Here is a 25,161-nt window from a genome sequence, read left to right as displayed (position 1 = left end):
GGTCTATCTCTGGGCTTTCTATCCCGTACCATTGATGTATATTTCTCTTTTTGTGCCAGTACCATACTGTCTTGATTACTGTAGCTTTGTAGTATAGTCAGAAGTCGGGGAGCCTGATTCCTCCAGCTCCGTTTTTCTTTCTCAAGATTGCTTTGGCTATTCGGAGTCTTTTGTGTCTCCATAAGAATTGTAAAATTTTTTGTTCTAATTCTGTGAAGAATGCCATTGGTAGTTTGATAGGGATTGCATTGAATCTGTAGATTGCTTTGGGTAGTATGGTCATTTTCACAATATTGATTCTTCCAATCCAAGAACATGGTATATTTCTCCATCTGTTTCTGTCATCTTTGGTTTCTTTCTTTAGTGTTTTATAGTTTTCTGAGTACAAGTCTTTCGCCTCTTTAGGTAGGTTTATTCCTAGGTATTTTATTCTTTTTGTTGTGATGGTAAATGGGATTGTCTCCTTAATTTCTCTTTCTGATTTTTCATTGTTAGTGTATAGGAATGCCAGAGATTTCTGTGCGTTAATTTTGTATCCTGCAACCTTACCAAGTTCATTGATTAGTTCTAGTAGTTTTCTGGTGGTATCTTTAGGATTTTCTATGTATCATGTCATCTGCAAACAGTGACAGTTTTACTTCTTTTCCAATTTGTATTCCTTTTATTTCTTTTTCTTCTCTGATTGCCATGGCTAGGGCTTCCAAAACTGTCTTGACTAATAGTGGCGAGAGTGGACATCCTTGTCTTGTTCCTGATCTTAGTGGAAATGCTTTCAGTTTTTCACCATTGAGTATGATGTTTGCTGTGGGTTTGTCATATATGGCCTTTATTATGTTGAGGTAGGTTCCCTCTATGCCCATTTTCTGGAGAGTTTTTAATCATAAATGGGTGTTGAATTTTGTCAAAAGCTTTTTTCTGCATCTATTGAGATGATCGTATGGTTTTTATTCCTTAATTTGTTAATATGGTGTATCACATTGATTGGCTTATGTATATTGAAGAATCCTTGCATCCCTGGGATAAATCCCACTTGACCATGGTGTATGATCCTTTGAATGTTCTTCTGGATTCTGTTTGTTAGTATTTTGTTGAGGCTTTTTACATCTATGTTCATCAGTGATACTGGCCTGTAGTTTTCTCTTTTGTGTGTGACATCTTTGTCTGGTTTTGGTATCAGGGTGATGGTGGCTTCGTAGAATGAATCTGGGAGTGTTCCTCCCTCTGCAATTTTTTTGGAAGAGTTTGAGAAGGATCAGTGTTAGCTCTTCTCTAAATGTTTGATAGAATTCGCCTGTGAAGCCATCTGGTCCTGGACTTTTGTTTATTGGAAGATTTTTAATTACAGTTTCAATTTCATTACTTGTGATAGGTCTGTTTATATTTTCTAATTCTTCCTGGTTCAGTCTTGGAAAATTGTACCTTTCCAAGAATTTGTCCATTTCTTCGTGGTTGTCCATTTTATTGGCATATAGTTGTTTGTAGTAGTCTCTTATAATCCTTTGTATTTCTGCAGTCTCAGTTGTGATTTCTCCTTTTTCATTTCTAATTTTATTGATTTGTGTCCTCTCCCTTTTTTTCTTGATGAGTCTGGCTAAGGGTTTAACAATTTTGTTTATCATCTCAAAGAACCAGCTTTTAGTTTTATTGATCTTTGCTATTGTTTTCTTCATTTCTATTTTATTTATTTCTGCTCTAATCTTTATGATTTATTTCCTTCTACTGACTTTGGGTTTTCTTTGTTCTTCTTTCTGTAGTTGCTTTAGTGTAGGGTTAGATTGCTTATTTGAGATTTTTCTTGTTTCTTGAGGTGAGATTGAATTGCTGTAAACTTCCCTCTTAGAACTGCTTTTGCTGCGTCCCATAGGTTTTGGGTTGTCGTGTTTTCGTTGTCATTTGTTTCTGTGTATTTTTTTATTTCTTCTTTGATTTCCTCAGTGATCTCTTGGTTATTTAGTAGTGCACTGTTTAGCCTCCATGTATTTGTGTTTTTACAGTTTTTTTTCCTGTAATTGATTTCCAGTCTCATAGTGTTGTGGTCAGAAAAGATGCTTGATATGATTTCAATTTTCTTAAATTTTCTGAGGCTTGATTTGTGACCCAAGATGTGATCTATCCTGGAGAATCTTCTGTGTGCACTTGAAAAGAAAGTGTATTCTGCTACTTTTCAGGTGGAATGTTCTTATAAATATCAATTAAACCTATCTGGTCTGTTGTGTCATTTAAAGCTTGTGTTTCCTTATTTATTTTGTTTGGATGATCTGTCCTTTGGTGTGAGTGGGGTGTTAAAGTCCCCTACTATTATTGTGTTACTGTCGATTTCCCCTTTCACGGTTGTTAGCATTTGCCTTAGGTATTGGGGCGTTCCTATGTTGGGTGCATAAACATTTACAATTGTTATATCTTCTACTTGGATTGATCCCTTGATCATTATGTACTGTCCTTCTTTATCTTTTGTAACAGTCTTTATTTTAAAGTCTATTTTATCTGATACGAGTATTGCTACTCCAGCTTTCTGTTGATTTCTATTTTCATGGAGTATCTTTTTGTCCCTTCACTTTCAGTCTGTATGTGTCCCTAGGTCTGAAGTGGGTCTCTTGTAGACAGCATATATATGGGCCTGTTTTTGTATCCATTCAGCCAGTCTGTGTCTTTTGGTTGGGGCATTTAATCCATTTACATTCAAGGTTATTATGTTCCTATTACCATTTTCTTAATTGTTTTTGGTTTGTTTTTGTGGGTCTTTTTCTTCTCTGTGTTTCCTGCCTAGAGAATTTTCTTTAGCATTTGTTGTAAAGCTGATTTGGTAGTGCTGAATTCTCTTAGCTTTTGCGTGTCTGAAAAACTTGATTTTTCCGTCGAATCTGAATGAGACCCTTGCTGGGTAGAGTAATCTTGGTTATAGGTTTTTGTCTTTCATCACTTTAAGTATATCCTGCCACTCCCTTCTGGCCTGCAGAGTTTCTGCTGAAAAATCAGCTGATAACCTTATGGGGATTCCTTTGTATGTTATTTTTTGTTTTTCCCTTGCCGCTTTTAATATTTTTTCTTTGAATTTAATTTTTGTTAGTTTGATTAATATGTGTCTTGATGTGTTTCTCCTATGGTTTATCCTGTATGGGACTCTCTGTGCTTCCTGGATTTGGGTGACTATTTCCTTTCCCATGTTAGGGAAGGTTTCAACTATAATCTCTTCAAATATTTTCTCAGACACTTTCTTTTTCTCCTCTTCTTCTGGGACCCCTATAATTTGAATGTTGGTGCATTTAGTGTTGTCCCAGAGGTCTCTGAGATTGTCTTCAATTCTTTCCATTCTTTTTTCTTTATTCTGCTCCTCAGCAGTTATTTCCACCATTTTGTCTTCCAGCTCACTTATTCGTTCTTCTGCCTCAATTATTCTGTTATTGATTCCTTCTAGTGTAGTTTTCATTTCAGTTATTGTGTTGTTCATCTCTGTTTGTTTCTTCTTTAGTTCTTCTAGATCTTTGTTAAACATTTCTTGTTTTTTCTCAATCCGTGCCTCCATTCTATTTCCGAGATTCTAGATCACGTTTACTATCATTACTCTGAATTCTTTTTCAGGTAGATTGCCTATTTCCTCTTCATTTATTTGGTCTTGTAGGTTTTTACCTTGCTCCTTCATCTGTGACATATTTTTTTTGTCATCTCTTTTTTTTTTTTTGGTGAGTGGGATTGTGTTCCTGTCTTACTGGTTGTTTGGCCTGAGGCTTCCAACACTGGAGTTTGTAGGCTGTTGGGTAGAGCTGGGTCTTGGTGCCAAGATGAGGACCTCGAGGAGACCTCACTCCGATGAGTATTCCCTGGGGTCTGAGGTTCTCTGTTAGTCCAGTGGTTCGGACTCAGAGCTCCCACCACAGGAGCTTCGGCCTGACCCCCGGCTCGTGATCCAAGATCCCACAAGCTGCGCGGGGTGGCAAACAAAAGAAAGGAGAGCAATAACAAAGTAAAAAATATAATTAGACTAGGAAACTAACAGATATGTTAGAAAGAATATAAAAATAAAAATATAGATGAAACAACAACCAGAAGGTAAAACAGAACCACAATAGTAAAAAAGAGGAGGAGAAAAATAAAAATTAAAAAAAAAAGGTGGAAAAGGCCTTGGCTGTGGAGGGTGGGGCCTAAGCAGGGGTGGGGTTTGGGTGGTGGGCAGGGCCTATGCTTAGGACCCACAGGGCTGGAAAACATCCTGGAGGCTGTTGGGGGTGGGGCTTAGGCTCAACAGAGGGGGCCCAGGCGTCCCTCCTGCCTCCGGTCTCAGAGGGCAGGGGACCCCACCTGGGAGCCCAGCAGGCTTCCTGGGCTCGAGTGGGTGAGGCAGACACCTGCCGGTCCTGGAGGGCGCCTCCCACCTGCCTCTCCTGTTCTCCCCCTACACCCCCGGGGCCACCTCGGCCTGCAGTGGTCCTCTGAGGGCGTAGGACCTGGCCTGAGAGTCATGCAGACTTCCCTGGCCAATTGGGCAGGTGAAATGCTGGGCGTGCTCCCCCCGATCCGAGCCCCGAGGGTCCCTCCAGGCGTGGGAACCCCTCCCCCTTCTCAGCCGCCCCTCAGGGGCTCTGGTCCTGTCTGGCCTCCACTTCTCCCCACTCAGTCCCCTGATGTCCTACCAGTTCGCTTGGGGGTTCTTCTGTCTCCTTGGGCGTCGAGGCCCCCCACCAGCGTCCAGCAGCCACCCTAGTTGTGGGGAGACGGGAACTCTGTGTCTTCCCACACCGCCATCTTGACTCCGCCCCCAGTTTCATTCTTTTGCATGTGGATATCCAGTTTTCCCAGCACCATTTACTGAAGACTATCCTTTCTCCATTGTGTATTCTTGGCACCCTTGTTAAAGATTAGTTGACCATATATGTGTGGGCGTATTTCTGGGCTCTCTGTTCTATTCCATTGGTCTATGTGTCTGTTTTTATAGCAGTTCCATACTGATTTGATTACTATAGCTTTGTAATACGGTTGGAAATCAGGACGTGTGATGCCTCCAGCTTTGTTCTTCTTTCTCAATATTGCTTTGGCTATTTGGGTTTTTATTTTGTTTTTTGTAATTCCATACAGATTTTAGGATTTTTTTTCTATTTCTGTGAAAAATGCCATTGGAATTTTGGTGGGCATTGAATCTATAGATGGCTTTGCATAGTATGAACATTTTAACAGTGTTAATTCTTCCAATTCAAGAACACAAAATATCTTTCCATTTGCCTTCTTCAGTTTCTTTGATCAATGTCTTACAGTTTTCAGTGTATAGGCCTTTCACCTCCTTGGTTAAATTTATTGCTAAGTAATTTTTAAAAAGCTATTGTAAATGAAATTGTTTTCTTAATTTTTCTTTTGATAGTTCATTGTTAGTATATAGAAAAACAACTAATATTTTAATAAATTTTATTTATTTTATTTTTGGCTGCATTGGGTCTTCGTTGCTGTGCACGGGCTTTCTCTAGTTGCAGCAAGTGGGGGCTACTCTGTTGCGGTGCGCGGGCTTCTCATTGCAGTGGCTTCTTCTGTTGCAGAGCACGGGCTCTAGTTGCACGGGCTCCAGTAGTTGTGGCACACAGGCTCAGTAGTTGTGGCTCACAGGCTGTAGAGTGCAGGCTCAGTAGTTGTGGCGCACAGGCTTTGTTGCTCTGTGGCATGTGGGATCCTCCCGGACCAGGGCTCGAACCCGTGTCCCCTGCACTGGCAGGTGGATTCTTAACCACTGCGCCACCAGGGAAGTTCAAAAGCAACTAATTTTTGTATGTTGGTTTTGTATACTAAATTTGTTGATTACTTCTAACAGTTTTTTGGTAGAGTCTTTAGCATTTTCTGAAGACTAATATATGGTATTAAGATCACGTCATCTGGAAACAGAAACAGTTTTACTTGCTCCTTTCCTATTTGGATGCCTTTCACTTCTTTTTCTTGCCTAATTTCTCTGGCTAGGTCTGTGTTGAATAGAAGTGGCAAGAGTAGGCATCTTTGTCTTGTTCCTGATCTTACAGAGTGGGCATCATTGTCTTGTTCACTACTGGGTATGATGTTAGCTGTGGGCTTGTCATGTGTGGCCTTTATAATGTTGAGGTACATTCCTTCTATACCTAATTTGTTGAGAGTTTTCATCATGAAAGGATGTTGAATTTTGTCAAATGCTTTTTCTGTATTTATTGAGATGATCATATGACTTTTATTCTTCACTCCGTTAATGTGGTGTATTGATTTGTGTATGTTGAATCATCCTTGCATAGTAAGGATAAATCCCACTTGATCATGATGTACGATCCTTTTAATGTGCTGTTGAATTCAGTATGCTAGTGTTTTGTTGAGGACTTTTGTGTTCACCAGCGGTATTGGTCTGTAATTTTCTTCTTGTAGTGTCCTTGTTTGGCGTTGATGTCAAAGTAATGCTGGCCTTGTAGTATGAATTCAGGAGTGTTTCCTCCTCTTCAGTTTTTTGGAGGAGTTTGAGAAGGATTGGTATTAATTCTTCTTTAAATGTTTGGTACAATTCACCATGAAACCATCTGGTCCTGGGGTTTTCTTTTTTGGGAGATTTTTGACTACTGATTAAATCTCCTTACTTGTTATTGGTCTGTTCAGATTTTCTATTTCTTCATGATTCAGGCTTGGTAGGTTGTATGTTTCCAGGAATTTATCCATTTCTTCCAGGTTATCCAATCTGTTGATGTGTAATTGTTCATAGAAGTCTCTTCCAATCCTTTGTATTTCTGTGGTATTAGTTGTAATGTCTCCTCTCATTTCTGATTTTAAGTCTTTTCTCTTTTTTTTTAAATTGGTCAAGCTAAAAGTTTGTCAGCTTTGTTTATCTTTTTTTTTAAAAACAGCTCTTAGTTTCACTGATCTTTTCTATAATTTTTCTAGTCTCTCTTTCCTTTATTTCTGCTCTGATCTTTATTATTTCCTTTCTTCCGCTAACTTCAGGCTTAGTTTTTTTCTTTTTCTAGTTCCTTGAGGTATAAACTAGATTGTTTATTTGAGATCTTTCTTTTTCCTATTATTTATTTATTTTGCCTGCACCATGCAGCTTGCAGGATCTTCGTTCCCCCACCAGGGATTGAACCCAGGCCACAGCAGTGAAAGCACCGAGTCCTAACCACTGGTCTGCCAGGGAACTCCCTCTTTTTTTCTTAATGTAGGCATTTATTACTGTAAACTTCCCTCTTAGAACTGCTTTTGATGCATCCCATAAATTTTGGTGTGTAGTACAGGGGACCCTTGAACAACACAGGTTTGAACTGTGTCATCTACTTATATGCACATTTTTTCAGTAAATTTGTATTATACTACTACACAATCCTTAATGCGTTGAATCTGCAGATACAGTCAGCCCTCCAAATATGTGGTGGTTCCGTAAGTTATACGCAGATATTTGACTGTGCGAAGGGTTGATGCCACTAAACCCTGCTTTGTTCAAGGGTCAACTGTATTTCCATTTTTGCTTCTAGATATTTTATTTCCCTTTTGATCCTCTTTGATTTCTTCATCATACTACTATTTTTAAAAATATTTATTTATTTATTTATTTGGCTGCATCAGGTCTTCGTTGCCCCGCGGCATGTGGGATCTTAGTTCCCCGACCAGGGATCGAACCTGCATCCCCTGCATTGAAAGGCGGATTCTTAACCACTGGACCACCAGGGAAGTCCCCATCATACTACTTTTAAGTCTGTTTCTAAAACATTTATTTTTAGATGCTGTAACATAGATGATGACAATCATGTGACTCCCACAAACACCAGACTTGGGGGTGGTAGTGGTGGTAGATTTGGCTCTTTGCAGGGATTTAATAGACGGCAGCAAGGGAGGCTGAGCCTAGTCGGGGTTCCTGACGTGAGCTCAGCCATCTGCCAGCCCCTGCAGGCAAGTGTTCAGTTATTGATCAGCTCAGCATCAGAGCTGTTTGTCATCAGATGCTTCCCCGACTTCACCAAGTGAGAACTTCGGTCGCTGAGGTAAGACCATTCGAGAATAAACACCACATCCATCCATCTCCTCTCTCCATAGCCAGCAAACGGAAGAGGATCCAGGTGTGCAGGAACTGGAGGCCCTGATAGACACGATCCAGAAGCAAGGGAAAGATCGCCTGTGCAGGGACAACATCCGCAAGATGTTTCAAATTTATGACAAAGAAGCTTCAGGACATGTGGACAGGGAGACGTTCTTTAAAATCTGTGACTCTTTTCACCTCCCAGTTGACGATTCCTTGGTTAAGGAGGTGAGTAGGAGTTCCTCTTGGGGGTTGATTGCAGAGGCTGGGCACCGCTCACTCGTTCCCAAAGGCAGTTGCATTTGTATTTCGTTTTAACTGGGGAAGACTTGGGGTGTTCACATCAGATCTGCTGTTTGGTCCTGATTATGGCATTTGCCCTCGGCTCTAGCATCGGCATCCTTTCCTAACTGCTGCTGTAGGGCATCTCTTTAAGTGGGCAGGGGCCAGACAGCACAGAGCGGCCAGTGAGCCACGTCAGGGCTAAAGGAGGGTGGCTGCCAAGGGCAGATTGAAAAGCTGGACTGAGCAGGATGGTGGGAGCCTTTGACACCTTCACAGCCTACGTTAGCCCATCAGTAGGGCTGGCGTGGGAGAGGGCGTGACCGCTGCCCTGGACGGCAGCATCCGCCAGTAGGGGTCCATGGTCAGCTGCCAGTGGAGGGATGACACGGACAATCTCCTCCGAGAGTTTCCATGAGGGAGCTGAAGAGGGCATTTCATACCTCTTTTTCATTATAAACCCCTTTGACCAGGGTTCCCCTAGAAGTCGGGACAAACTTTCTCCCACAGTTGCCAACGATGGTGGCTAATGTTATTGAGACATTCTCACTGATTAAGAACATTGTGATGCTGTAGTCCTTCTTAATGATACGTTAGCAAAAATGTTTGGAAGTTAGGACTCATTTAGGGAAGCCTTCTGTTTGGGGCCAGTGTGACTAGGTTGGAGACGAGGGTTTTTCAGACGGGAACATTAGCAAGGAGTGAGGGAAGCAGTTCAAGTGGGCCAAATGCCCATCTAGCTTCCCAAGTCTCAGGCTGACAGCACACCCAGCCTTCGATTTCTAAGTCATTTGTGCTATCTGTGACCTGACCTGGGAGAGAGGAGCTGCAGTCAGGGGAGGTGGGACAGGGAAAGCATGGGCGGGATGGATTTGCACACATCCTTAAAGTAGCCACGGCAGATCAGTGTGCTTACTGCCACTCACAGGTGTTTCAGGGGACTTGGTTTGAGCAGTGACATGACTAGATTTTTCTGTTAGGCTGTGATAGCAGCAACCTGCTATTCTAAGTCTTACTCTGTGCTGACTGGATGGACAAAGTCTTGTAATCGAATATAAGAACAAAAATGCTTTGGAAATGACAGTGCTCTTATAAACGTTAAACCTGAAACCTTGGGCAGGCCATTTACTCCATCTGAGCTTTGATTTCGTGAAGATGGGGATACTCTGACCTACCTACCCGGTTTACAGGATCATTTCAGAATCAGCCGAGGATATAAAAAGCCTGAGCTGGTTTACAAAGGCAGGGGACAGGCACTAAAGAGCGCCCTGCAGCTGAGCTGAAAGCAGCCCATCTGTCTCTCACGGGCTCCCCTTCTCTCTCCCGCAGCTCATCAGGATGTGCTCTCACGGAGAAGACAAGATTGACTACTATAACTTTGTCCGTGCTTTCTCCAACTGACCTGCTGAGGACAGAACGCAGCACAGTATTTTGAGGTTGGGCCTACGTATACCTGTACTCTTCATAGAGGCATTTACAGAGCTCTTGAAATCATATTTCCTTTTTGGTTCTTTTACCGCTGAAGTCTAAATTAAATTGGATCTTGTAGGAGCTAAGGTTGGTGCCTTATTTAGGGAGGGGAGATAGGGGTGTTGTGATGGTTAATTTTATGTGTCAACTTGACTAGACATGGGGTGCCTGGACATTTCTGAGTGTGTCTGTGAGGCCATTTCTGGATGAGGTTAATATTTGAGTTGATGGATGGAGTAAAGCAGTTGGCCCTCTCCAATGTGGGTGGGCCCCACCCATTCCATTAAAGGCTTGAATAGAACAAAAAGGCTGACCTTTCCCTGATGAGAGAGAATTCCTCCGGCCTGCTTTGACATCGGCTTTTTCCTGCTTTTGGACTCAAACTGAGACGTCGGCTCTTCTGGGGCTCCAGCCCGCTGGCTTCAGACAGGAACTACTCCATCAGCCCTCAGAGGCCTCCAGGTCGCTGACTGCAGATGCTGGAGCTTGTCAGCTTCCTCGGTTATAGGAGCCAATTCCTTAATCGTCAGTCCCTTTCTCTCTATATATACAGCCTATGGGTTCTGCTTCTCTGGAGAAAGAACCCTGACTAATGCAGGTGTAGAATGACTAAGAGCAGGAGGAGGATGCATACAGTTTGCTCAGAGAGACGTCAGCTCGGGTGTGGTGCTGCAGACAGTGCCGCCCGCCCCGCCCCGCCCCGGCAGGGAAGGGAAGTAGACACCATGTTTTTCAGTTGCAGTTCTAGGCCCATTAGTAGACCTGCATTTTATTTCATTTTATTATTTATTTATTTATTTATTTAAATTTATTTTTGGCTGTGTTGGGTCTTAGTTGCTGCGCGCGGGCTTTCTTTAGTTGTGACGAGCGGGGGCTACTCTTCGTTGCAGTGCGCGAGCTTTTCACTGCCGTGGCTTCTCTTGTTGCGGAGCACGGGCTCTGGGCGCATAGTTGTGGCTCACAGGCTCTAGAGCGTAGGCTCAGTAGTTGTGGCGCACAGGCTTAGTTGCTCTGCGGCATGTGGGATCTTCCTGGACCAGGGCTCGAACCCATGTCCCCTGCGTTGGCAGGCAGACACTGTGATAATAGGACATATCACAGTGTGGTACACTGATTTGTTTCATGAAACTTTTGTTTCAAATGAGTGTGTATTTACTGGGTCATGATGTAAAACATTTCTTGATGTGGGCTGTAGTTAAAAAAAAAAAAAATTTTTAGAAAAACTGCTTCTAGAGAGCCTGGCCTCAAGATAGGCAGAAAAGACTAGTAGCAGCTACTGGTTATCGACTGAGCTCTGATGGACTTTTCAGAAGCAGGGCTGCTCCTTAGTTGAAGTCAGCCACCAACTTCACCTTTATAAATGCTGTCTCTGATTCCTTCCTACCTGTACTCTGTCTACACCACCAGGGGCCTGAAAATACCATCTAATTAGGGTGTATCAAGCCCGTATCTATAGGCTTTAGGGGTACCTGAGAAGATGTCTCTAGATGTTTCCAGAAAATCAAGGGTCACTTGGGTGAGTGAATATCCTGCTGGTGTAGGAGCACGAGCATGTTCCTATAAGAAATTAATTATTGAGTGCTTTATTTGAACCATGAACTTAGCATTCACTATCCCTAAATCTTACCACCACCATTCCCTGCAAAAACAAGCAAACCAGCCAGCCAACACACCCCCAAAATGCTGAGCCCAGATGAGCAAGCAGGCTCAGAAAGGCCGACTGCCCAAGGTCACCAGCTTCTCCGGCTGAGCCGCTTGCTCTCCGTTGGCACCGTGCCTTTGCCTCAGGTACATGGTTCCTGTTTGGTCCTCGTAGCCCATGCCTGTCCTCAACTAACTGCACTCATCTCCTGAGCTCCCTCTGGAGATGGTTCTGGAAAAACAGCAGACAGCCATGGGCAACAGGCCATCTGATGCCAGCAGTGTCCTGTGCCCACTGCTGGTACCAACGCTCGGACAGCATCTATCCAGCACCTACACTGACATCTGGTGGCTTTTACACACAGACTTCGCCCCATCCTCTCCTAGCCAAGTGATGCCATAACACAGTCGTCCCCCTTATCCACACTTTCACTTTCCACAGTTTTAGTTAAACATGGTCAACCATGGTCTGGAAATATTAAATGGAAAGCTCCAGAAATAATTCATAAGTTTTAAATTGTGCGCCATTCTGAGTAGCGTGATGAAATCTTGCACCCTCCCACTTTGTCCCACCTGGGATCCCCAGCTGTCGACATTGTCATGGCTCAGTGATCCATGATCACCGGAAGCAAGTGATCCTCTCCTGACGTGTCGTCAGAAGGCCAGTAGTAGCCCAGCGCTCCAGCACAGCGTCTGCATCATCCAGCTCACGTCACCTCATCACTCAGGCATTCAGTCACCTCACATTGTAAGAAGAAGGGTGAGTGCAGCTCAGTAAGATATTTTTAGAGACCACATTCACATAACTTTCATTATGGTATATGGTTATAATTGTTCTATTATCATTGTTCATCTTTTACTGTGCCTAATTTATAGACTGCACCATAGGTAGCTACGTATAGGAAAAAACATAGCATATTTAGGGCCCGGAACTCTCTGGGGTTTCAGGCATCCACTGGGGGATCTCAGAACATATTCCCATGGATGATGGGGGCAGCCATACAGCAGGCATCAGGCACAGTGCGCCTCCTTGTGGCGCTTCCTGCCCACACACCCCCTGTCATCACACTCCTTTCCACGTTCACACTTCCCTGTTACAGACACCAATAAAAATGAGGCTTATTACTACCCACCACTCAACTCAGTATAACTGACTCCTTCTCTGTCCTTAATTCCAATTCCCTAACTCACATGACCACAACGAACAAATATATATCTCAAAAGATATGCAAGAGATGACAGAGTGAAAAATGTTAGAAATGAGGCTGAAATTGATGCAAACTCGTCCTTCATATAAAAGCAAATGTGAGCAATACAAACTTAAGACTAGTTGATGCAAAGTCTTGGAAAAAATAAAGTTGCCAGCAATATCATTATTTTAAAGCACTCTTATCCTTTTCAGTCTTCAGGGGAAAAACATACTCTATGATGCACTGAAGCAACACCCTAATCAATTCCCAGATAGCCATCTAAGAGGTGTAATAAAATAATGATTGCAACTTTAAAAAAAAGCAAATGTGAGCACCCAGATAAAAAGGAATAGAAGGAATTATACCCGAGATAAGTAGGCGAATAATTCAATGCCTTTTATTCAGTTATTTCAAAAATATTTGTTGATCATTTGTTTCAAAATGTACATTTAAAAAAATCCATACAAAACCGTAATTTGTTTTAAAACCGGACAGAAAAAAAAAGGATTTGGAAAAAAGTTCACTGAAAGTAAAAAGAGCCCCCCCCGCCAAAAAAAAAACCCCTTTTACATGAAAGCATAAATATGGCAGGTACAAATTTTCCTTGAGTTCCTTGTTGAAATTTGGTCCATAACATGAACAGGCTAAAGTAGAAAAACAAAAAGACGCTTTGTCCATATTTGCATTATGAGTTGCTCAGGGCACCGGCAGCCTCAGCTCATCCTTCAGATGTTTATTAAACAAGAGGAACTGAAAAAATGAGGTGTGCAGTCTCATTACATAAACACTTGACTCTGTACCCAAGGAAATGGTGGTACTTACAACCAGTCAGATCTGATCAGATGACCAGGGCTGTCCATGCGTGGCTGATTCCCAGGAAAACCTCCTTCCTCTCCACACGAACAAGAAGCTCTAGAACCCTTACAGCGAACTGATGGTGAGGCCTCAGGTGTCACACGGATCTTATTCCCAGATGCTGACTTATTAATGCCCCATCGTGAGGATGGTGTTTTTCCTTTTCAACAGTTTTAAAACTATATGGACTTCAAAGATGATGCTACAATGTTCCACTTAGAGTGCCACCAGGGTCACAAGAATGACGGCAACAGAGGGAGCGTGGCTACTGCTGCTTCTGTGGGGATGACGACCACCCTCCCATGGGTCCCGTCCGCCCCAGTGGCCAGGCACTGGAAGGGACAGACGGCCTGCGGGAAAGACCACTGGCTAGGAGAGGTATTGCACAACCCGGAAGAGCGAGGACGAGGCGGGCGAGGGGGGGCTGCTGCTCAACAGGGTAACACCGCGCGGGGGGAGGAGGGGTGCGCTGCAACAGCCCCCCCAGACCCACGTCAGACGGGCACCTGTGAGCGACGCTTGTGGCCGGGAAGTGAGAGTAAACACCTTACCGCAGGAACGCGGGGTCGAACGGGACGCAGTAGGGATGAGGAGAGGCTAGAGCCAGGGTACCTCTTCCTTTACGTGTGAGGGGAGCTGGATGAGCAAGGCTCACCACGTGGGCCGAGGCGCGGAGGCCTGGTGCCCCTGGGAGCCCCGAGCTTCCCTGACAGGCAGGGGCCCGTGAAGGGGCCTCACAGCCACCGGACACAAGGGAGAAACCGGACACCCCCAGACCCTGACAACGGCGGGGGTGGCGGCGAGGCCAAGACGAATGAGGTGAGACTGTCACGATCCGTGTCCCTTTAACATGTAACTGTGCCGGGGCCCGGGGGCTGGCCACACAGTGCGAGTGGAGGCCAGGAGACCACGGCACGTAAGGCACTTCCGACACAAAGATACAGGATCCGCTCAGGGCAAAAAGGGGCCGCGCAGAGCCAGAATCCCCGTGCTTTTCGGGGCCCTCCGTAAAGAGAGCGAGCCGTTGGGGGCGGGGGGGGGGACTGGTGGTCATCCTCAGCCTTCTGAGGGGCGTCACCGTTCACGCAAGAACTGGGATCCAGTGAGGAGCTGGTGAAGCACCGGGCCGGAGACTCGACCCACGTTCCAAGTGACCTGTCAAGACCCAGTGCTCCAGTCCCACCCGGTCCCGCCTGAGGAGCTAGGATGGCAGCGGGGAGGGGGAGGAAGGCCGCTCTCCACAGGAGCAGAGGCCCCGGCCCTCAGGAACGGGTCTGTTCACCGGGACGCTGCCGCCCCAGCAGGGGAGTGAGTCCCGCGCAGATCTCCCTGCCTTCTTGGCCCCCAGGCCTAGGACAGACCACCAGGGAGGCTGAAGCCCGGAAGGAAACCCAAAGTGGTGGGGGGGCATCGCGCCACTTTGAATTTAAAAAGGCTCCCAGGGACTAGAATTCTCTGTGTGGAGGCAGGAGGGGGCGCACTCTCCGCCCCTACCTCCTATTCAGCACTTAGGAGCAAGTCAAAGGTACGGAGAAAGAAGGTCCCCAAAGCAAACCCAGCTGCATGCATCCCAGAACAGCCAGCCCGGCTCCAAGGGTTTCCAGTCAAGAGGAGCATCTGCAGAGGTGGCCAGAGCACAGGTGTCTCGTCTGCTTTCTGAAACGTTGGTAGCTCCACCGTGGGACAGGCACGGAAAAGGTTCTCGGCAGCGATGCAGGTCTGGCTCGGCCTGCTCCTCCTTCCCCCAGAACCTGCCCTGCCTTCAGAAGGGACACCTGTAACCTACTATAGTGTAGCTATCAGAGCCTGGAGGGTAAAAACAGCTTCCCATCACGGAGCCTCCAAGGAGGGGCTCTGGCAGCCGGGATCACCCGTCCGTCCCACGGCCTCCTCTCCCACGCCACCCCGCCCGGCGCCCCCGCACGCGTGCCAGCCAGGGATGCGGGGAGGGCGGGGGCTGCTGAGGTAGGTGAGCATCTGCTCTCCTCCTGGCGGATGGCGCTGAGCGGCCTCTCAAACTTGGGGGTGTCTGGCCGGGCCTTCACAGAGAGTGCTTAAGACTGAAGAACACAGCCAGAACGGCCAAATCAGGACAAGCCAACCCAAGAAGTTCTCAGGACCCAACAAGTTCTCAGGACGAACTGGAAGTGAGTTCTTTCGGCCCCTGGCAACATGCTTTGAGCCAGCCTGCCAAAGGCTTGGCTCTGCTCTGAAGCAAACATGCCAGGCACGCCCGGGGTGACAGAGCACCTACAGTTTTCCTCTCACCCTCCCCTCAAACCATTCCTGAAACCGGCCGGTGGGATGCTAGCCTCACTCATGGTCTCAAGGGTTTCCCATAGCAGGAAAGATTTTCCCAACTCTCAAACAGGGACCCAACCCCGTCCTTTAGGACGCGGCGAGAGTTGGCCCGGCCCCGGGCTGGTGGTACTGCCTTGAGGAGGCACACGGTACCGAGGGGCCAACTTACAGGAGACCAAGGGCACACCAAGCACGCGTCCTCTGGCGGCGATCACCTCTGAATGTGAGAAGAGTCGCTGCTCGGTGGCAGGACCTCGGCTGCAGCTCCCACCTCCCGAGCCCACGGCAAGGAGGCCAGGTGCCCGCTGAAGGCATGACTCAGCAGGGCTCCCTGGTGGGGGGCGGCCTCCTGCACGGAGCAGGAGCAGTGCCAAGGCCAGGGACACAGCCTGGAGAGGACTGGGCCAGGCTTAGGAGGCTGCAGGCTGACGTGGGCTGCACAGCGTCCCTAGGCCAAGTAGGCACACTGGCTCAGGCTCAGCCACAGCCACGAGCGGGCAGGGAGGACCATTTGACTGAATGGCTGAGGGGTTCCAGACTGGGCCTGCGGGGTTGGTACAAGCCGCCCTTTCACCAACATTCTGCTTTGCAGCCCAGATAGGTGTCAGGGAAGGAGAAGGAAAGACGGGAGGAATTCGCATTTTCAAAAGTGCTGTCCCTCTCCTAAGGGTAATCAAAATAAGAGAATTTCTTCCCTTCTCTCCGGCCTTATCCTGAACGGAGAGATGAGGGTCTACCAGGGTGTCAGGAAGCAAATCCCCAGGCACTGGTAGATAAAAACTTCTCTCTGATGCAAGTGATCTGGAGAAGGGAGCTGCCTTGATGAAAAGACCCACTTCCCCGCCTTCTAGGTAATAATCCAGTTTGGTTTCTACTGTGATGTCAGGAAGAGGACCAGCACATCACATGACACTAACATTCTTGTGCCCACAGGAACAGCTGCCCACAGCATTCAGGCCTCCTTGCTGAGAGCCTAGCTCCTTGCTGGAGTCCTCACAAGGCACCATGAGGGCCTGGAGGCCTTGTCTTTGGGGAGAGGGGGAGAACATGTGCGGGAAGGGGGCCAAAAGATGCACATCAGCACGGCTGTGTCTGCCCATCTAACCAGCAGAGCGATTCTGAGTCAGCCTGGTTTCAAACCATCTAAAACGCTGTGGCTGTGCTCAGCAAACAGCAGCAGACGACAACGACAATTCCAAAGGACACTCAACAAGTGAGGCCAGAGGGCGAGGGGCCCAGGTGACCCTCCCTGGGGCACCAGGGGCCACGGGGGGCTTAGTGTTCCTGCAGCGAGAGAGATGAAGTCAGGTGCAAGGCCGGCGCCCAACTGGGCTGCTGGGCCTGGGGTTTAGAACCAGCATGTCCCCGGCCGGGCTGGTTTGTTAACTGCTGCTTGGTTTGGTTTTGGATGCTGGTGAACGGTGGGAAGAGCAATGCAGCTGGACCTGCCAAAGAAAGGCTAGGTTGGCGCCTCCATCATTTCTGCCGCATTACCTTTCCAGAAGAGCCCGCCGCTCTGGTCGCTTTGCCGTTGCTGCAGAGTGGGAAGACGCGTCCTCCTTCAGCGCGTCCCCGACAGAGCAGGCTGGTGTCCAGGACCGGCCACTGGTGAGCTCTCCCGAGTCATGGGACCCGAGACAGTCAACACCATCCTTCTGGACCGAGTCATCATGTCCCAAAGCCAAATGCCTTGGCACTTCCAACTAGCAGTGGCCCCGCGGGGCCTCAAGATGGTACGCGCAGAACTGGAATCATTACTCTCATCATTTCATCGGCACCTAGGAGATGACGATCCAGGAGGGCCAGTCTCCCCTTCTGCTGCCCATCCGCACGGGGGTCTGCCGCCGGCCCTGGTGGAGGCTCCCTGGCACGAGGCTGCCGACGCGGACAGGTCCTGGGCACTGGGTGGGGGACGGCCAGCACTACAGGCTTCGCCTCCTCTCGTTGTAAAAATCAGACACAGAAAAATTGCACAGTAAGGTAAATTAACAAGTAAAAAGAGAAGAGAACAGCTGTGAAGGAAGAGAAAGAGGAGGCCAGCAGAAAGGGAACCGTGAGAGCCTGGGCTTCTAGAAAACCCGACAGACACAGGACAGAGGTGAGGACGTGAGGTGGCTGGAGGGAGGGAAAGAGGAAGATTTTTGGTTTTATTGAGAATGGTTCACAGAGAAAGAAGAGAAAGCCAAGACGTAAGGAAGAGGAAAAGGCCCTGCGTGAAGACAGGTTTCTGCTGTGTGAGATGGGGCATCTGGAGCAGGAGGGGGCCTCCCTGCTGGGCCCGCAAGAGGATTCCTGTTCTCAGCACTTCGGCCCTAAGGAGACTTGAGTTTCTTAGTCCGTGTGGAGGTTCCGTTCTCTGCTTTCACCACTCCGTTTTCGTGGTAACCTGGGAATGGAGACAAGCGCGGTGTTTCTGCCGGGGCTGGAGCAGGAGCGGGGGGCTGTGCACAGGACGAGCCGAGGGGACCCGGGCCGCAGCCCCCGACGGCGAAGGGCACCAGCACGTGGCTCCCAGGGGCTCCTGCTCCCCCCAGGGTCTTGCTTCACTTGAGGTGGGTGGTCTCTGACTGTCCTTCCGCGGGAGGGGCTGGGATGGCACACAGCCACCAGGGAACGGGCAGAGGCCCGCCCGCCCGCCGGGCCAGGCCCTAGTCCTCAGCTCCTCTCGGGCCCCTGCAGGGCACCAGCCCCCTTCAGCAAAGGCCCAGGAAGCGGAATGGTTGCGGGTAGGTAGAGCGGCTGCAGGGACAAGGCCTTACTCTGACTCCGCGCCTGACGCTCCTCTGACAGAAAAGCCGTGCTTCTCACTGTTGTCCTAAACACCCCCGTTTGCTGGCTCAAAGTCAGGCACACCTGGCTGTGGCCCCCCCCGCACCCGCCCCACCGCCAGCCAGGCCTGACTCCTCGTCACACGCAGCCGCGCACGCGCCCTTGCCGAGCAGGCCACACCTGGAGAGAGGCCGGCGACTCAGGAAACAGAGCCTGGTGCAGACGGCCCCCAGGCTGGACAGAGAGCGCGGGGCTGGCGGCGAGCGCCCCAGGACCTGGCGGGGGCCAGAGGAGAAGCGGCTGTCTCCCAAACGCTGCCCCCCGAGCACTGTGTCCCCTCAGGTCACCCCTGAAGAGAGAGGCAGAGCCAGCATCCTGGGAGACGGCCAGGCCGAGATGCGGAGCAGGAGGGCAGGGGAGGACCCAGAGAGCATCAGCCGCCCTCAGTGGGGCCCCTGAGGCCACCCTGCGGACATGCTTCCAGCCAGAGCTCCCCACCCAGCCGCCGCCCTGCCCACCGCGGCCACGAGGGCCCCCGCCGTGTCGGCCAGCCCTGCCCACAAGCCATGTGGGCCGAGCCACGTGCCAGTCAGGCCCTGGCAGGAGCCGAGGAGCCCGGGGCCTGGGAGGGGGTGGGATGGGGGAGGGGCAGTGGCAGGCCCGGTCCGGGGCCCTGGGGGGTCCCCACCCGCCCCACACGGACCCGGCACTCACCCGACTCCCTCTTGACGAGCCTGGCTGCCAGCCTGGGCGTGGCGGGCACTCTGCGCTTGGCGCTCTGCTCGCTCCAGTGCTCGCGCCAGTGCCGCAGCTGGGAGTGGATGAAGCGCCACATGAGCCAGGCCTGGGCGGCGCACACCAGGAGCAGCACACACAGCCTGTGGGCAGAGGGCTCGGTGGGCTCGGGCTGCACGCGCCCCGGGCAGGGGGCAGGCCAGGACCCCGCGGTGCCCGGCCCACCGCCACCTCCGGGAGGAGCGTGGCCCGTGCCGGGCTCCGCTCCAGGTGCCTCAGGGCGGGCGGAGGGACCCGCGGGAGGAGGTGACAGATGCGGGTCCAGCTCCTGTCACACCGCCCCGTGCCTGCTGGACCCACAGCACAGAGCACGGCCCATGTAAGCCCCGTGTACGTCGGAAGGATTCTACTGAACTGAACTACGATGCAGCAGAAATAATTCTAGAAGTGCAGCTTCTCACCCGGCGAGCCACGTAGAAGCTGAGCAACCTGGACAAACCTCTGACCCCCGCTGGGCCCCGGGTGTCATGAAGACCGTGGCCTCCTCGCTGCCCTTCTGGCCACCGTGCGAGGCCACTGGCCACACTGTTGAGAACATGCTGTAAAGAGCCCACGCGTGGCTGTAACAGCCAACTGAGAGGCTGGACGTGAACCCGGCACCCCCAGTGAGGCGCGGGCCAGGGGAGGGGCTCCCATCGGTACCGGCACCAGGACTGCAGCCTGACGGACCGGGGCCAGGGAGGGAAGACGGCTGTGATGGAAGCAGGAGGCTGGCATCTCTTCTCCACTCCGGCCAGATGTCTGAGATCCCCCCCAAACATCACGGTGTGGGAGACCCAGCGGTCTGCGGCCTCCTGACCTTCGGCAGAAGTTGTGCCGAGTTCGGGAGGCTCCTGCCCAACTCACCTGCAAAGTAACGTGTTGAAGTTCCCTTTCTCGGGGTCAAAGGCCTGGTTTTCCACGCGAGCAAGGCCAAAGCCAATGGCCAGCACAGCGAGGGTGAGGATGAAGAGGCGGGTGACTCCAAATGCAGCAGCCCAGGCGTTAAACCTGCCCGAGGAGGCGGGGGAGGTACGTCAGCCTTCAGGCAGCAAGCGGGGAGAGGGTCCAAGGGTGGCCGAGGAGGGTGCTTGAGGGATGAGGTGTCTAGAGGAAGACGCTCCAGGAAAAAATAACCCCAGGGCCCTGCCTACCGCCAGCGCGGGGCCCTCCCCTTCGCCAGGCCTCAGCCCGTCCGCATCACTCACAGCTTCTCGTTGTTCTCGTCTGCAAAGTAGCAGAGCCGAGCCGTGTGGAAGAGGAACTCGGTCGAGTACTGCAGCAGGAGCAGGACCAGGCCCAGGCGGCTCAGGCTGCGGAGACACAGACAAGCCTCACAGTCCCCACAAGGCACCGCGAAAGCCGGGGGCAAGGGGCCTGGGCTCCTCTCTCCACTCCCACCCTCCCTGCGAGCCCTGCCTCATCCTTCAGGATTCAGCTCTGCTGCCACACCTTCAAGAATTTTTCTTAATACCGACCCCCGGTATTTCACCTGTCCCGTCTGGGCCCAGCGCCCCTCCTGCTCCCACTGTGGCCCTGGCTGACTTCACAGCACCTGTCACTCTGTGTTCATCACCTGGCACGGGACCAAGCACAGAAAAGGTGCTCAGAACAAGTTGCTGAGCTTTGCATGCAGAAATATGAGGGATTGGTGGGAGGGGGATTCCTACCGTCTGATTTTTTTTTTTTTTGTCACCCAAGTCTTCACAGCTAAGAGGTATACGAAGAAGCAAAACTCAACATCAAAATATGTGCTAGTGAACCAACCTCTTAAAACACGAGCCCCCATTCCCATGCCCCCTGCTCACTTCCGGGCACGACGCTCTTACTGACTTTCCCAGGCAGTCTGCTGCCGATGGTCGGCTGTGGTTCAAACAAACGCAAGAAGGCTGCACAGCGAAGTTACAGGTGCTGCTGAGCAGGCAGGGCCTTGGGAAGTCAGGGAGATACTGGGGGGCAGGGTGGAAAACCTGCGGGCCGTGAAGAGGGACCCCGTGATTCCACACAGGGGGACCAAAGAAGTGCGGAATCATTCAGGAAAGTCACTGGATCCTGAGAACGGTCAAGAGAATGGTGTGAAAACCCAGTGTCTCCACACAGCCGAGGATGCCCAGCGGGATCCTGCCCTCGACCGTCTCAAGCCTTACCGCTCAGCTCTGCTCCCACCTCAGGGCCCTGACCCTGCGGCGCCCTCTCCTGCACAGCTCCGCCCAGGTATCCACCTGCCTGGCTCTGTCACGCGCGCCTCTACCCGAGTCCCCCCTCAGAGAGCTCTTCTCACCACAGGGGGCCAAGTGGACGAGTCAGCCGTCCCATTACCCTGCTTTACTTTCTTCCTCACACTTAACCACCTGGGGAAACTCTCCCATTTCCTTATTTATGGTCCACCCCCCGGCCCCACTAGAACAGACGGCCCAGGAGAGCAGGGCCTTGTCTGCCTTCACCCAGATGGAACTGCCCCTCCTGAAGCAGGGCTGGGCCCACGGGTGAGTGAAGGCCCCCAGCGCCCAGCTCTCCCCAAACAAGACCCCGCATCGCTGGGCACTTCAAAGGTCTGTCTTCCTTGGGAAATCCTGCAGCCGAGGGTCTCTCCTTTCCCCACACTCACTCACTCCTGAAAACTAGATTAAAAGGAGTGGAGAGAGGCGGCCGCACCTTGAGCCGGGCCGGCCTCGCTGGGGACGGGCCAGCGTGACCTTGGAGGACCGGCTGCTCCGCCTTCTGTTCTAGCCTCTTTCCAGAACAAGAACTCGGCCCAAACAGGGTCAGACCCTGCCCTGCTCCTCCCCGTCCCCATCCTCGCGGCACTGCTGGACGACCGCGGGCTGGCGTCCTCAGACCCACCCCGCCCGCCCGCACAGGAGCCTGCGACACAGGAGCAGAGCTGGACCCACACGGCCTCTGCCCCTCAGAGGCCCAGCCAGGCACGGACGCTGCTCTCGGCCTCCAGAGACCACAGAGCAGACCTGGCTCCGGTCCCCCAGGTCAGTCATTCTCACGGGATGCCTGCCACGCGGACCCAGGAGACCCCGGGCCCGCGACCCCGGGGCACCTGAGCAGGTTATACAGCGCGTGCTCTCCTATACCGCAAAAGCCAAGCCCGAGAAAACTCCAAACTAGAAGGACAGGTGCTGCTCAGCAGTGATTCTCTTCACAACAGAGACACTCAAGGCGACGGCAACTCTTCTGACATGAGGACAACCAAGCAGTGACTACGCTACCCTTCATGACAAATCGAAGGGAAGGGGAGCCCAGGGCCACGAGCTCTGACAGCGCCGCCGCCTGGACGCATGGGGCAGGCGCCCCGCTCAGGCTGCCCTCAACCTGCAAAGCCCTGGCTCGCGGCCCGCGGCCCTGGGACCCTGCCCTGGCCCTGTCTCGGGTGGAGGTGGTCGCTGCTCTGGGTTCCCGCGGCAGGTGGTCCGTACGGCAGCACAGTGCTCGCCCCACCAGCCGTCTCTACCTTTGTCTGTAACTCGTCTCTCCTGCTCGGCGGAGAATAAGCCAGTAAACGTAAAGGAACCCTCCATTATCTGTCGGTGTATTCCCAGGTCTTAGCATGGTGCTTGGCACACAGTGAGTGTCCAATAAAGGCCTCCTGATTAAATGACTGTGTGGAGAGAGGCACAGACATGAAAGGCAGGGAGATCTGGCCCGCTCCGGGTGTCACTCACTTCAAGAGGTACGCGCCCGCGACATGGACCAGGTACAGGCAGATGTACTGGAGCTGCCGGGGAATCTCCTCCTGCAGACAAGAGAGGCGAACAGTGCACGTGCTCATTCCCTAACTGGAGATGCAGGGGGAGGCAGAGGAGCAGGGGTAGTGCAGAAGGACACGGCAAGCCTGCGGGGCGGGGCTGCTCTAACACAGACAGCCCCAGGTCCCACCGGAGACACGCGCACCTGGCTGCACAGCGTCTGAAGGAGACTCGGTGGTCAGGGGGCGGAACTAGGTTGAGAAAGAAGAGACGGGGACTGGGGAACAGGGCTTTAGGAAATCAACCAGAGAGAGGCTTTAAAAAAAAAAGACTGTAGGAAAGGCAGAGACCTCTCCATCCGCTCCCCCGAAGATGAGTCAGGTCCCCCAAAGCCACACATCTCGTGTGGGAGGCGGGAGGCTGACAAGGCGGCCCCCCTCCTGGAGGTCATCAGGGAGATTCCAACAGGCACTGGCTCAGCATCTCACTCAACCCGCCAACACACCCCCGTCTCCACCCCACGCGTGGGCGGCCAGAGGGAGGGACAGCAGGAGGGCAGTGGGGACGAGCAGCGTCAGCGAGGGGCTGCCAGTACTCACCTTCCGTACCTTCTGGAAGTAGAGCTCAGGAAGCGCGTGCAGCCAGTAGGCCAGCTGGCACAGGTAGAAGAACTTCACCTGGAAGCTGGAGACAAGGGGGCCAGTCACCCAGAGGGATGGAGAGAAGCCCCTGCAGGTGCTCGCCAAGCACGGGGTGGGCTGGGGGGCAAGGGCCAGGCGGTGTGAGGAGCTGGGCCGAGAGGGAGGAGTGGAGGGAGGAGATGGGGGGATGGTGAGCACCACGCCCCTGAGCCCAGGACACTGCTCCACAGACAAGACCGTGCACGTGGAGGGGCATGGGAAGTCCATGAAAAGACCCAAGAAGGATGAAGAGAGCAGCGGAGGAGGGAAGGCTGAGGAGGGGGCTGAGTCCAGAGCGCTGTCGGGGCAGGAGACGGTGGGTGGCAGGAATGAGCTGAGGAAGGGGGTGGTCTCAGCAGCAGAGGGAGGACCTAACTCTGCTAAGTCTCTGGTGCTGCTGTTCTAAGGGCCGTGGTCTCTGGGGGACGCGGGCCCAGCTCTGCCCTCCCGGTGTCCCGTCGGCGCAGGAGAGGAGGGGCGCTGCCTCCCGTGGAGGCCCGAGGGGAGACGTGTGCGAACGTGTGCAGGTGCCAGGAGGGCGCAGCCCAGAAAGCTCCATGCAGAGGCTCTGCTTCCCCGTCCCTCCCAGGCGCTGTAGGAACCTGCTACAGACCCAATGTTTGCACCCCCTCGAAATTCACACGTTGAAATCCTAACCCCTACGGTGATGGTACCAGGACGTGGGGCCTCTGGGAGGTGATTAGGTCACGGGGGTGGAGCCCTCCAGAGTGGGATTAGTGCCCTTGTGAAAGAGGCCCCTCTCCGCTTCCACACGTGAGGACACAGAGAGAAGACATCATCCATGAAGCAGGAAGTGGCCTCACCAGACACTGGGTCTGCCAGCCTCCAGAACTGGGAGGAAGGGATGTCTGCTGTTTATAAGCCCCTGGGAACCCCACCACCTGCGGTGCTCTGTGATGGCAGCCTGGGCAGAGACAGGACCCTGTGCCTTGGCTCCTGCAGATGACGTGTCATTTCAGGAATTGCCCGTAAGAACACAGGGAGGAAGTAGCTCCCACACGTCTGCCTCCATGACACTGGGCCCTGCCAGGCTTGGGGGAGCTCCGGTCCTCGGGCCCGCCGGCCCGTGTTCTGCCCACATTATGGGGCGAGAAGCCAGTGCACCAGCCCGCTCCTCCCTGGGGACCAAGGGTGACAATACTCACGGGAGGTACACATGCGGATAGTCTTCCCAGAGGCTCCTTGGGTTTGTTAAATATCCTTCCTGTAGTGGACGGGAAGAGACAGCGTTTAGAGATGTGAACGTGAGGCCTGCTGGGCGGGCCCGGGGGTCAGGGGTCAGGGTCAGGGTTGCACCTAGTCCCCAGCTGCCGGAATGAGGAAGGAACAGGAAACGTGAACACGGAGGCCCTCTGGCACTTGGCCGGTCTCTTTACTATAAAAGAGAGCCGTGATGTAGGAGGAAGAGGCCTGCTCTGGGGTCAGAGGACCCGAGTCTGACTGTGGGTCTGACACTAATCAGCTGCATCCTCTGAGCAAGTCAG

At 51.6% G+C, this 25,161-nt stretch overlaps 2 protein-coding genes across 8 annotated transcripts in view; one reads left to right on the top strand and one right to left on the bottom strand.

The window, feature by feature from the left end:
• Positions 1 to 9,834, top strand: part of EFHC1 (EF-hand domain containing 1) — a 59,466-nt gene extending 49,632 nt beyond the window's left edge. For 2 of the 3 annotated variants that reach the window (XM_036870587.1, XM_036870589.1), the window contains 2 exons: positions 8,014 to 8,224; positions 9,608 to 9,834. In XM_036870587.1, the coding sequence (XP_036726482.1) occupies positions 8,014 to 8,224; positions 9,608 to 9,679 (283 nt within the window). In that variant the 3' untranslated portion in view covers positions 9,680 to 9,834. Of the gene's footprint in view, positions 1 to 7,545; positions 8,225 to 9,607 lie in introns of all 3 variants that reach the window. The other variant, XR_005021992.1, reaches the window with a different exon arrangement.
• Positions 9,835 to 13,032: 3,198 nt separating this feature from the next.
• Positions 13,033 to 25,161, bottom strand: part of TRAM2 (translocation associated membrane protein 2) — a 74,435-nt gene continuing 62,306 nt past the window's right edge. Inside the window, exons 5-12 of one of the 5 annotated variants that reach the window (XM_036869207.1) lie at positions 24,823 to 24,881; positions 23,576 to 23,660; positions 22,953 to 23,023; positions 20,487 to 20,591; positions 20,146 to 20,289; positions 19,219 to 19,382; positions 18,685 to 18,779; positions 13,033 to 18,121 (exon numbers count right to left, since the gene is read on the bottom strand). In XM_036869207.1, the coding sequence (XP_036725102.1) occupies positions 18,098 to 18,121; positions 18,685 to 18,779; positions 19,219 to 19,382; positions 20,146 to 20,289; positions 20,487 to 20,591; positions 22,953 to 23,023; positions 23,576 to 23,660; positions 24,823 to 24,881 (747 nt within the window). In that variant the 3' untranslated portion in view covers positions 13,033 to 18,097. The remainder of the gene's footprint in view (positions 18,122 to 18,684; positions 18,780 to 19,218; positions 19,383 to 20,145; positions 20,290 to 20,486; positions 20,592 to 22,952; positions 23,024 to 23,575; positions 23,661 to 24,822; positions 24,882 to 25,161) is intronic. The other 4 variants (XM_036869209.1, XM_036869208.1, XM_036869210.1 and 1 more) reach the window with 4 other exon arrangements.

This window comes from Balaenoptera musculus, chromosome 11 (genome assembly GCF_009873245.2).
Source record: "Balaenoptera musculus isolate JJ_BM4_2016_0621 chromosome 11, mBalMus1.pri.v3, whole genome shotgun sequence".
NCBI classification, from domain to species: domain Eukaryota; kingdom Metazoa; phylum Chordata; class Mammalia; order Artiodactyla; family Balaenopteridae; genus Balaenoptera; species Balaenoptera musculus.
Note: the sequence above shows the minus strand (reverse complement) of the source record. Positions and strands in the feature narration are given on the sequence as shown.